The 13,358-nt window shown below is 36.2% G+C and overlaps 1 protein-coding gene across 4 annotated transcripts in view; it reads right to left on the reverse strand.

Moving 5' to 3' along the window:
* The window catches only part of LOC129374401 (partitioning defective 3 homolog B-like), a 196,678-nt gene that overhangs the window by 135,379 nt on the left and 47,941 nt on the right, over positions 1 to 13,358 (reverse strand). For all 4 annotated transcript variants that reach the window (XM_055052799.1, XM_055052798.1, XM_055052801.1 and 1 more), the window contains 3 exons: positions 7,888 to 7,958; positions 1,657 to 1,740; positions 661 to 786 (listed from right to left, as the gene is read on the reverse strand). In XM_055052799.1, the coding sequence (XP_054908774.1) occupies positions 661 to 786; positions 1,657 to 1,740; positions 7,888 to 7,958 (281 nt within the window). The remainder of the gene's footprint in view (positions 1 to 660; positions 787 to 1,656; positions 1,741 to 7,887; positions 7,959 to 13,358) is intronic.

Genomic DNA, 13,358 nt, shown 5'->3' on the forward strand with positions numbered 1-13,358 from the left:
ATGAAACCGATATTCTAATCAGACAGCCTCAATAATAATCTGGCATGGACAACGGCCCTGTGTCCATTCACACAAAACTTTGCTGCACAATACTACAGCTGAAATATCACCTGACAAGTCTGAACAGAAGCAGCAATGCTCTATGTTTGTAAGTGCAAATACAGTTTAGATACAGTGCAGGTGGATCTTAAACAACACAAAATACTTGTTTTTCGTTTTTCTTCCGTTTGATAGATGTTTGTGTTTCTCAGGCAGGCAAACTACATTCAAAATCCTATTTGATTAGTCTAGCATATATTTTGCCTATCATATATGGCACTGTAGAATGAGTCTCTACTTATGGTGTGTTACTTTTAGCTATTGAATGATTGAAATAAGTTAACGTATAAGTAATTTGTTAAGATCCACATTTATTTATTGTGTGAATCCTAAATTCATATTGCTCCATTTACTAACAACAAAAGGAATTGACTAACTGTGATGTAATGTGAACAAAATTTGCACTCCTGACCATTCTCCTTACATAATTTAAGAAAGTTTCAGTTTACAGCATTTATGTTGGGCATCTGTGCTGCTTTCTTAGAAAAAAATATGCAAAGTTTGTAAACCAAAGAAAATGTTAGCCTCTGAGGAAAAACAGAGATAAACAGCTGCACTCACTGGCTAAATGTCTTGTCCATGAGGTCAGTGTTGTTGATTTTCACAATGCACTCATCCTCCTGAAACAAGCCCTCCTTTCTTGAGCGGCTCTCTTCGTCCACACCACGAATATACAGACCAAGAGACCTGTGCCAGCAAGAGATACATAAAAATGAAAAAGTTAAAATTTTTCTTTGAAACATAGCATTAATAAATTTCTGATAGAAAATGAAAAGAAAAAAACTCCAAAAGTGTTTCACTAAGACATTTTAGAGGTTGCAATCAATAGATGGTCAGGGCTCCTAAACATTTTTCAACAAAAAATCCCAGAAGAGTTCTGAGCTCTTTATGGTCATTTCAAATATAAATCTCTAAAGTTTACCAGAAATTTATGGGTGATATTTACACATAGTTAGGTTTTGACAAAAAAGAAACATAAAAAGTCACAAAAAATAGGAGAGAAGCGAGAAAGGACAGATAGAAGGACAAAATAGAAAATGACACAAGAATGGATATAAGCAAGAAATAAAAGAAAAAGTGAATAAACTGAATAGACCTGTGGTAAAAAGAAAATAATAAACAAATATATCTTCAAAGAGGAAGTTATACAAATTTACAAATACAGTTCAACTACACAAGAATAAAAAAATCAGGGTACAAGAACAGTGATTGTAACGTGACGAAATGAAACTGCAACGAGGTGATGAGGAAAGGAATGAGTGGACGAGAATGTGTTAAGAATGAAGATTATAAGGACAGCGACGGGGTCTGCAAGAGTCATGAAAACAATAATTCAAAAACATCATGCTGTCCTTTAGAATGCTTAAAAAAAAAAAAAAAAACTGCTCACAGTGGGTTTTTTTATGTTTCTCTTTACTTGGTAGTTCCCACTATGTCTTCAGAGTTTATGTACTTCCAAAGGCTATTTTGTTTTCATGGTGTAGCAACAATTAGCTCTTATGGGGATGGGTGCTTTTTCAGTTGAAAACAATGCGGATGAATATACACAAAACTCACCGTCCGCTGAGTGAAGAGCAGTAGGGAACAACATGAATACCCAGAGGATTGTCCTCTCCCTGGGTCTCCACCATTCTGGTCAGACTAGAGAAAAAACATTTTGAATAAAAAAATAAATGAATACTTTTTTTGAGGAAACATTACTGCCACTATAATAAATTAGTACAATACTGTTAGAATCGCCAGTAGATTAACCCACTCAAAACAGTGGGCATGACAGTGGACAGGAGAACAAGAACATTCTCCTGTCCACAGGTAGAATCTGGTAAGCTGTTCAGGTGATGATGAATGATGGTGAGAATGGTGAGAACACTGCCTTCTCTCATTATCCTCAATAACACTGTCCACTTCCGGTTCCTTTTCTCATGTATTATTCGAGAGAGTAATTTTTTACAGACAATTTGAGTGATAAACTGAACTTAATGCACTGCTTAATAACTAGTGTCAATTAGAATGCATGTATGATTGAATTAAGTTGACTTTTTTGTGAAGTGTCTTGAAATGATGTCATCTAAATAAACTGAATTAAATTGAACGAAAGCTAGACAGATCACATGTGCTGGCTCCGATCTAATCTCAAAGCTTGTGTCTCTTGAGGAAAAGTTTGCAAATTGTTGCACTTGACTGACTTTAGATTTCCAATGAATGCTAATACCGTACTGAAAATATGCTTTTATGAAGTACTTAATCCGTGTCTGTGGATGCAAGCCTCAGAGAAGGGAGCGCTCTACTCAATTCAAGCCTAATAAAGGCATAGACCACAGTGGACGTATGTTTGAAGAATATGTTTTGTGCCTTTCTTCTCTGTGGGTTTCTTCCTTACTTTGAATCTCTTAATGTCTCTATGTGTGGTTTGGATTATTCAAGTGTATCTCTGCTTTACATCCTGCCTTTTAATGTGTGCGCGTGCTAAAGTCTTTGTTTGTTTGATTGGTTTATCTATCAGAGCACAGCCATTAATCCTCTCGTGACCTTCTCTCTGCTCCCAGTGTGTTTGAATGTGTGTGTGTGTGTGTGTGTGTGTCTTTTTAGCAAGTTTGTCTAAACTTTGTTTTGCAATCTTTCATTCATTCTCTGTCATAGTAAGTTCATCTCCCATTCTAGTCCATCCATCCATCCCTAAATCCCCATCAACTGATAGCACTACAGATGCTGACAAAGTCCAGAGAGGGTTACTGACGATTGTGGGCGGTAACAGTGAAGACATGCAAAGGATTCTAGCATGTTTCCTCTCTATGTTTCTCACACACAGACTCATAAATAGGCACACAAAGCTGAAATTGCCTCATCACAGCTCAGTAATTTTAAATAAATCCAAACAGCTGCAGACATGACCGTAAAGCAGAACAGACATTATTTTACACTCTGATTCTGCAAGTAGGACTTGTTTTAGGCCGACACAAAACCGGTAACTAGTCTGTGACTACAACAACACTTACACTACCCAAGCAGTAAAGCAACTATTATGAATTCTTCAATTACCCCAAGGCCCAAAAATAAATACCAAACAATGCTAAGAGGAAATGAAGTAGTACCATGGACCGTCAAGTGAACCATAACACACACATTTTATGAATCCCTAATATTGTCATTGCTTTTGAAGCCTGTCAGTGCCAGTACAAATCTTGATTTTGAGAACATGATATAGCTGTTAAAAATGTAAGCAATGAAACCCTAAAAAATACCAAACTTATTCCACTATAAACTTACTCAGCCACCTTGTAGTGTTGTTAAATATTCCAAATGCAATTATCTGTCCAGTACACTGAAACTAAGGGCTTTTGTCAAGTATTACCAATAGTAGTGTACAGAAGTTGCATGCTTCTTCAGTCAAAACAAACCACAATGCACTGCAGACAGTCACACAAACGCTAATCTTAACATGCTATTGCAACATTCCAAGCTATTTATTGTTGTTGAGATGTCTTGAAAATGCCCAAGTAACTGTCATTACTGTCACAACTCTTACGCAGATTGCCTCTGTGTCAGCCCGAGCTTGAGAATTTGAGTGATTATTATGAAAGTGGAAATCAAAATTACATTTCAAGTTTATTTTGGTGATGTCTACATCATAAATATGTCAAAAATACTGACATTTTCATTTCACCCAACTTCTCTTTTCTGATCAATTAAATTCATGTTACAACTCAATGTTTGCTTGGAATAACACATTCCAAGCATCACACTTGGGTGGTTGTTATTGTTTTCATACAGAACAGTACAAAAAAAAAAAAGAGCAAGATCCCAGATACTAGCAGGAATGAAGCTACCCTCCAGAGGGTAGCTTCATTCAGTCTTGTGGGAACTGCTTTTTGTTACTGAAATAAGTCCATTGCTGTGGTTTGGGCATTGGATGGACGGATGCTTACTATTCACTGGCACCTTGTTGTTGTGGTCCATTTTCATCACGAGAAATATATGAGATGTTCCTGTATTAGACAGATCCCTAAATACAGGCAACACATCCTTAAACCACAGTGTCAATTTAAATTAATAACTGAAAAAAAGGAGGTAGGAATCAGAGAAGCTTTAGAAATGAAACAGCGAGTGAGGGAGAGAGGAGGCGCTGAATTAATTAGACAAGGCTAATAAAAAGAATTATGAGCAGGAAAATAACATGCACCCCTCCCTTTATCTCTTCCTGCTGCTGTGCCTCTGATCTCCACCTACTACACACAAACACACACAGACACAAAAGCAATTGAGATCCATCTGCATTTCTTTTTTCTTCCTTTATAATATTTTTTTTTTGTGAAAGATGTTTGACAGGCTGCATCAATGCAAATACTGAAGTGGGGTTGAGAGAGGGAGCAACAAAACGGGTGAGACTTGAGAAAAGAGACACGGAGCGCTATGAATGAATAGGAGGGAGAAAAAGGAGCTGTATGCACATAGAGCAGGACAGAGCAAGGCAAAGAGAGATGAAGAGAGCAGGTGTTCTCTTTATCCAGCTGCCACTTTACCGATCCTGTCTATGAAAGACCGAAGCACTGAGGAGAAATGAAAAAGGAGGATATGCATCACCAAACCGCTCTCTTTGCACCAATGCATTTCACTCTCTCATTACTATTCTTATCTATATTATCTTTATTCTCCCCTCTTTTTTATGGTTCTCTAAGTGCACAGATGTAAAGATAAAAGTTAAATGTTACTGAAAAGATATACTATACAAAAACAAATACTCATTGCAGGAATTTTCTTAATAATTGAGAGCACATTATTACATTATAAAGGTTTTATTTTGAATATTTTGTCATTCAAATTTTCTGAAGAACCCTTAACTGAAAAAGTCAGAGAAATTCAAGCAACAGAACAGAAAATTAACAGACTCTCTCCCATTCTAGTCCATCCATCCATCCCTAAATCCCCATCAACTGATAGCACTACATATGCTGACAAAGTCCAGAGAGAGTTACTGAACAAGGTTCAAGTATAACCACAATAAGACCTTTTATCACAGTTGATGATCACCAAAGATGTATAGTTGCTCGTAAAGAACAAAATGCTTTTTAAATCTTGTTTGTTTTGTGCAACCAGTGGAACCTATTTACTTGTTCACCTCTTGCCTTCTAAATCACCTTCAATGCAGTGCCTTACTCACAAAGAAATATAGTGAAAACGCCATTTCAATAAACCAATTTGAAGTAAATCTGTTTCCCTGTATGAAAAAGGCCGTTTTGATTTATGCGTAATGAGTTCTTTGCGGCGCATGTGGTGTGGTTAAAATAATGATTAGCCATTACTGTACGTTTGAAGGCTCAGAAATACTCGCTCGCAAACACAAAGGGGACCACAGTGTGCGTGGAAACACAACGCACAAAACACAAAAAACACACATTTATTTAACTCCTGCTTTGCTGTTCTAGTATTTATGACCACATTCCCGCCTTCATTTTGAACTTTTTTTTGTGCAATTTCAAGGACCGTTTCCCTTGTGACCACAAAAACTATTACGTCACTTTAACATTACTCACAACTGGGATAGTTCTTATTAGATTAGACTATGTGTGCGTGAAAGGATATGTGTAAAAAGAAAAGTTAGAGTGAAAAAGACACAAATGGGACTTGGCAACTACTTTTGTAATAACCTTTGTATTTTCTGCACTGTAGTACCAGAGATGGTAATGGAACTGAAAAGGTTTCTATTTAGTTAGCTTAGCTATTGATTTGGCTGTCAGAATTGTCTATTACGGCAACAAATAAGTTGATAACGGCAAATCAGAAAAATAGGACATAAAATGCTGCAAACAGCTTTCATAGATAGTGCTGATATGTCTGTTTCCTTCTTTGAGCATAAGGTGATAAAATGTCAAATAATTATAATGAAACATAAAAAACCTTTAGGAAAACCTCTAGGTCTGCATAATGTGGACACTTGAAGCTTACAGCATATATTCAGGCATGCTCAACACTCTGTAAACTATGGCAGTTGGCCCACACTTGTTCAATTTTGCTGAACTGCGATCCAGAACCACACATCACTTTGGGGGTTGCAGGCAAAGGAAAGACTCATCCGCTCACAGCCAGATAAGCAAGGTTGGTTGCATTGGCTAACTCAGTCTTTGGTTACCAAGCAACAACTTGTTGAGTAACACAGCAGGAGTTTAAGATTTCACCAACATGCCACATAACCACTTAAATCAAAGCAACGGTGAGGAGTGAAAACTGTGGAGAAAAAAGGAAAGGTCAAGTTTGGCAGTATTTCAGATATTTAAAACTAATCAATAATTATCAACAAGGACTGATATGAATGCCATGAGCATCACACTCGTGAACTCGGTGCAACGTTTCCGTACCCCATGCACGTAGATTAGGTACCGGTTTTGACCGTGCCTTCCGATGACACACTTCCTCAGTCTCTTTCATTGTTGCTCATAATGTCACTTTTGTTTTTCTTTTGAGCTTGTCCTGTCATCTTAATCTCACTGAACTTCAGTCTTTGAAAGCTGTTGGTGAAAAAGCTGTATAATAGCCCAATCAAAGTGTTTACATCGTGTAAAAAAGTAATGGCTTTTAGTCTGGAAACTACAATGATAAGATAAAGAATTACTAAGCTCACTTTCTATGTTTAGGTCAAGTGATCTAAAGAGAAATTATAAAGCTGTAGAATTAGGGGTTTTTATATTGGCATATTTTTTTTAAGAGTGAAATTAGACCAACTCAAAGGCCACATGACAATGTAAAATAAAAGCTTTGAAAGTAATGCTTGCCAAGTGGTAGAAGGAGCACTTCAATCTTTGCTCTAACAAAGCTAACATGGGAATATTTGACATGTGACATAAGGTACAGGCAAACATTACAGCCGCACTCTGGTTATTGTTAAATAGATTTTCTATAGTTAGTTTCTCTTTTGCAGCACACAGTAAATGCATGACTCCACCTTGTGTCTAAATGTAAGATCCAGTTCCAAAGAGCCTTGTGTCTCTCATGGATATGAACAAAAATCCCTCTCAGAGACACAGGGTGTCCTATAACCCAGAACTTAATTAAGCAGCGGTGCGACGTTTGTGCATTAGTTGGTGCATTTAAAAATAGCACGTGCAACTGTGTTTGTCTTTGAGACCATGTGTTTATGGCAGTCTAAGCATATCTCTGTACCTTTTATGTCTGTGTGTGTGTGTGTGTGGTGTGTGTGTGTGGTGTGTGTGTGTGTGTGTGTGTGTGTGTGTGTGTGTGTGTGTGTGTGTGTGTGTGTGTGTGTCTGTGTGTGTGTGTGTGTGCGTGCGTGTGTGTCTGTGTGCGTGGGCGTGTGTGTGTGCGTGGGTGTGTGCGTGTGTGTGAGACCCTGACCCTGTTTTGGCAGCCTTTTGTAGTTAGCTAATGATGGAGTTTTTAACAGTAAATATATCTGCAACAGCCTTGATCTGGATTAGAAAACAGCTTTAATGAAGAGAAAGTGGGACAGAGGCACACTCATAAAAACCAATGAACATGGATGTTGCACAAACAAAACCTTCTCATTGGACAAAAACACTCATTTCAGACAAACAAACGTAATGGTTTGGCACATTATCAGGATAAATTACTAGCAAGGCAGATGAAGACAAAGTCAGTACAGATGAGGACCACAAGAGGATTTAGAGAAAGAAATCAGCTGAAACTCTTTTGAGAGTAATCAGTTTGGTCTTTTGTTTTCTGTGCTTTCAATCAGAATGCTTTTCTTTTTTTTCTCCAGATCAAAATTTCAGTTTCTCATTCATCATTGATCCATACAGACAAAAAGCCACCGACCTGCCACTGAAGGTGTTTTTTACTGGAGCTCGTTCCATCCCTCTAGGCCCCTCCACTTCAGCACCGGCTGCCTGCAAAGCAAACACAAACAAACACATGCAAATACACACAACATCTGTCTTATTAGTCAGCCAGTGCTTGGGAATTTTTAACACTTAACAATAGCAGGAAATCAGTAAAAAGAAGAGATTACATTAATTTTAAGAAATGTGACTGAATTAAAAAAAAAAAAGATGTAAGCAGCATCAAGAAAATCAAAGAAGCTCCAATGTTTTGATTTTAACCTTCATGAACTTCGTTTGAAATTCTGAACCCAACAATTAAATTGTTATAACTAAAAACTGACTGGAACACAAAGGGAGAAAAAAGAATAAATATGTGAAGTGATGAGAGAAGAAGATGGTAATTTGATCAACAGATGAAGCACTAATTAATTTTTGAAGGCAAGCAGACAATCTTGTTAACCAATAATAAATCAAAGTATTAGTGGGCATGGCAACCAAATGTAAAAGGCAGAAATGCATTATTTTTCCACAATATATTATGATTTACTGCAAACTAATTATAGCAGTTCTGAAGTCAATCCAACATATCTGAAACATTTATTTATTTTATTCACTTGATTTGTTATGTAGCTCCCTCTCAATAAATTAGATAATTAAAATACTACTTTTAATTATATTACTCTTATAAAATACGATTCTTTTAATTACTTAAGTTTAAAAGTAATAAAAAGAATGGTAGAAATGTGGCCTCTGGCAAATGGAGCTGATACAGTTGGATAAGATTTTCAATGACAAATTTATACCTTCCAGAATGAAAGAAACCAGCAACAACACAGGATATTTTTCTTTTATTAGCTATGTTTTTTTGCTCTTGTTTTAGCGTCACTGTATCTAGGGCCAGAAACATCCAACAACTTTTTAGGTGCTTACAAATTCATTAAACTTAGCAAATACAGTACAATGTTGGAAAGAAAGTTTTCTAGACCAACAAAATCAAAAACCCCCATGGTTAGGAACCTTTAACAACTTCCTCTTATTAGGACAAAATTGAGTTTTTGTCACCTCTGTACCAGCTCCTTTAATCTGATCATTTTAAATGATCATACTGTTACATACTGTTGAAAGTGCAATATGGTGATTTCAATTTTACAGTGGCACAATTTTTGAATCAAAAAGAAAAAATAAATTCCACTTCAGTACAAAGATAAACATGCTTCAAATTATAAGGATATTTAATTCATATTAGAAATTCCAGATTTACACATAAGCAAATATGCAACTATCACAGGGTCATCTTAGAGTAGGCGTACACCCCGGTCACACATTTGTGTAAACATATGGAGGCGAACACACAGGTCAATAAGGTTCTGTGTTAGTAGATGCCTCTAATGGATTCAAAACATGACCTTCAACCTTTTACCCCCACCATCCTACCCACCCATATGACCCATTCTGACAACTTCAGAAGCAAAAATCAGAGAAAAGAGAAAGAATGAAACAGCAAACTGAGTCGAGAATCAGATACACAGCGGATGTAAAGAGATGTAGGAGGGCAAGATGAAACCTAATAAAGACCGACGGCCAGTGCAGTAAACATATGTTGAAGCTTTAGTGGATTGAAAATTAATTGGTCTGGTCTGGCTGTTAATGCTGTCATTTGAGCTTAATTAGTAAAAAGATGACAGGTGACATTAATTATCCCAACCTCACTGTCATGACAGTCACTCATATATTAATTGCAGAGCTACTGGCGCTTAATTGTGTGTCTCATTTAATGAATGAATGCAGAAATAGTTTCTCTGCATCATTCTCTCTATGAAAGAACAACATATTAATTACAAAGGCCAGCAATGCCTGTAACGTATGAAAGGGCAATTTAAAGCAAGTAAATGAATCTGAACGAATAAATGTGCCTCATTATTCACATAAACATTTGAGCAATTTCATAAAACACAGACCAATTACAGTTATTGAACTTCTTGTAGAAAGGGCAGCAACAAAAGTTGCACCTTGTACAAATGTTTGTATTTTAGATAATACACTGGTTTTCAAATTAAGATGAGAAAAATACTAATATCATTACATGTTGTAGCAATCTGTACACTGTGCACCAAAAAGTGTAGCGTTCAAGGATGGTGAATGTCTAAGGTAATTTTAATGGTGTGAAGAAGGTATATGTAACAAAAAAAAAGCAAAGAAGAGAAAAGAGACAACTACTTGCCCAAGAAAGCCTCAATGAGTTGAAAAGTTGTAAAGAAGATTGGGCAAAAAAAGTACTCCATAATTATGAAGAGGACTAAGACATACAAAAAAGCAGAAGTTCAATTTTACATGTTATGGGAGGTTATACAAGGTATTTTATTATGTAGTGTACCAAACATTTCCTATAAAAGTACTGACATATGTCGAACCCTTCTTTTTCTCAACAGCTATAACATAAGAATACAGCACCAGGGTAAACAAACCATTGGGTTTCACCAAAATGTAGAAAAAGGTATAATAAACAGAGATTAAAAGACCTTATACTTTAGAAAACAAAATATAACCACATTAAATAATAAAGATTTATGTAACATACTGAGGGGGAAAGCTATGAGAAAAATAATACATCATTCTGTCAAGATTTGACATCTTAATCAATACTTTTGAACATTAGTGGCCCTCCAAAAACTGAAGGACAGAAAAGCAGGATTTCCATTTTAACTCTGTGATTAATAATCCTGCGTTAAGTAACTACTGCTCGTGTATAATAAATGGGCTGCAAGCATTTATTATTCTTGGTCCAATTTAATAATTGCTCAAAGTGGATAAAAAGACCAAACTATTAGTGATATTACTAATTAGTAAATGACCAATCAGCCAAAGTGTTCCCTGAAATTGCTCCAAGGGTGAGTATGATAAATGTTGGAATGCTAGCTTTGCATTTTTTCCATTTATACTGGATGCATAGTTTATATTTTCAGATTTATCCGTATGAAAGTTGTAATATGAAGATAAACGGTGAAAATATGATTCACCAGGTGCAAAGTATTTGAAGTACTTTGCATCTGTAGAACACTGTCTGTTGTAACATATTAAAATATACAGATAAATATATATATTGATAAATATATTTTTTATCAATATCACAGAGTGCAGATGGTATAATAACCTTGCAAAAAAAGTTACCTCTTGTCATTGAAATGTCAACAGCAACCATGCAGGGTAACACACAAGTCAAGTACATGCATATGAACCACACACAGAAAGAAATGCAGGTGTAGCATGATAAATAACTGCTCTGCTGCCTTATTAGCCCCAAAGGTACTTTGTGCATAAGTAACAACTTCATGTCTGTCACATTACCAGCCACCTTGTGTGTCTATATTTGTTTAAAGTTACTTGTGTTTTTAAATATACAATATGATACAAGAAAAAACAGAAAATAGATTTTCCCTACTGCATTGATTTGCACGTTTAAGCAAGAATTGTTCAGACTGTAGGACTTGATTTTTTAGAGATTAAAACTACATAAAGGAAGTTACAAGTGAGTAGGAGAAAAGACAGACAGAAAGAAGAAAGACAGAAAATTACTGCAAAAAGAGTACTTTCTTCCCTTCACTGCTCTCACCAAAAGGCCAAGTGACAATTTGAACAATTACCCTGGAGCCATTACCTCTGCTGGAACCTGACTGGTTGGGAAGAGCCACATGAGTGTGTGTGCGGGTGTGTGTAGGAGTGGGAGTGTGTGCACATACCAGGATATGGATGCATGAGGTAAGGGAGAAATAGTAACAGCAAGATAAAAAAAAACTTGTATAAAGAGAATTTTTTTTTTTATTATTTATTTACAGCAGATGCTTCTCCAGAGACATTTACTGCATCGACACTTATGTGGTGGTTGTTACAGCACAGCAGGTGTAAGAGTGAAAAGCAAAGACAGCAGGAAGACTTTAGACACTGAAGGCCATCAAGCAGACAGAAAGCTGCTGGGGAAAAAATAGGCTATTCTATTTTTTTGCTTTTAAGTTTTAATAATTAGACCAATTTTAACAATTTAACAATATAACCTGATGTATTTTTTGCTATATGACAATACATATCACGATATTCTTAAATGAGCGCCAATGTTATTGAAACTACACTTCTTGTAACATGATGTTACCCACACAAGTTCCCGCACCCATTTCCCTGCAAGACACAAGCTCATATAAAAAGAGATGCAGTGTTTTGCTATAAACTGTCTACAGTATGACTAGATAACAAGGAGAGAAGTAAGTTTTAACTAAAAAAAAAATTGCGAGGGAGAGGGAAGTAGCTCAGTAATGCTTGACTTTAACAAACTTAACATAAAGATGTGTTGAGGAATGTTTTGGTTCAGTTTAAAAACAAAAAGGTGACCTACACAAAAACTGACAAAGCATCAGTAAAACAGGTGTTTAAATTAGCTAATCAACCACCACTGTGTTAGCGTAGCTAATAGCAGAGGTAGCTAATCTGCCACAGTGAACACTTATTAATAATTGCAAAATACACATCAAGTCTAAAAGCATAAATCTGTAACGTTCTGCTCTTGGTGGGGCTAATGTTTGAATGGTTTTGGTTCTGAATCCTAATACATAAAGTTGCATTGCTGTCACTTGCTATGGCAACTAGACTATATGTGAATAGTGGCTTCTTGTGTCCAACATGTCATTCTTTTGGTGATTATCCCTATTTCATGACTGCAGGCAAAGGCTATACAGTAAATCTTTTCCCAGTTCTTTCGTCTTCACAAAAGTCATTTTGAATTTTACTTAAACATATCAGGCTGTCTCAGACCATATTCACACAGTGGTAAATATGCTAAATTTTTATAAAGAAAAACTTCGAAAATGCTGTCGTAGGTATGCAAATCCAAAAAGTGTCAATATAAGACTGCCACAGAATGAGGCAATAAACATAGAACACTAAAATGCACCAAACTGGTTAATTGTAAGATTGCGGCCCATGCGGGTAAAGATGGAGATAAATAAGGTGTTAGTAAAACACCTTATTGATCTCTTTTTGAGACTTGAGATTGCCATTTTGAAAATGTGTCCACTCTGGGACCCGTTTTCAAAAATTGTTTCTGGTCTCCCAAACCTCCAGATCTGTGTGGACGCACAACCAAAATAACAAAAAACCTTTGCAGTTACACCCAATCCCATCTCTGCGAGGCCACAGGCTTTGAAGAAAAAATTGAAAAAAAAAGCACCTGATGATTTACTAGTGTAAGCATACAGCTAGTTGTAAAAATGTACGCCTTTATGTGAAACACTCAAATCTAATTCACAATGCAGTTATCATGGATCAGAGCTGGGAAATGTTGATATAAAAGAATAAGGCTGTAACGCTCACATCTAACTAAACACTTTAGCATCCTGTGTACATGCTGCACTTCTCAAATACTTGGTTGCCCTGAGCAACATTAAGTAGAAACACTGACCACCTCTGAGAACCAAACAT

Source organism: Poeciliopsis prolifica, unplaced genomic scaffold (genome assembly GCF_027474105.1).
Source record: "Poeciliopsis prolifica strain line A6 unplaced genomic scaffold, Auburn_PproV2 SCAFFOLD036, whole genome shotgun sequence".
Classification (NCBI taxonomy): domain Eukaryota; kingdom Metazoa; phylum Chordata; class Actinopteri; order Cyprinodontiformes; family Poeciliidae; genus Poeciliopsis; species Poeciliopsis prolifica.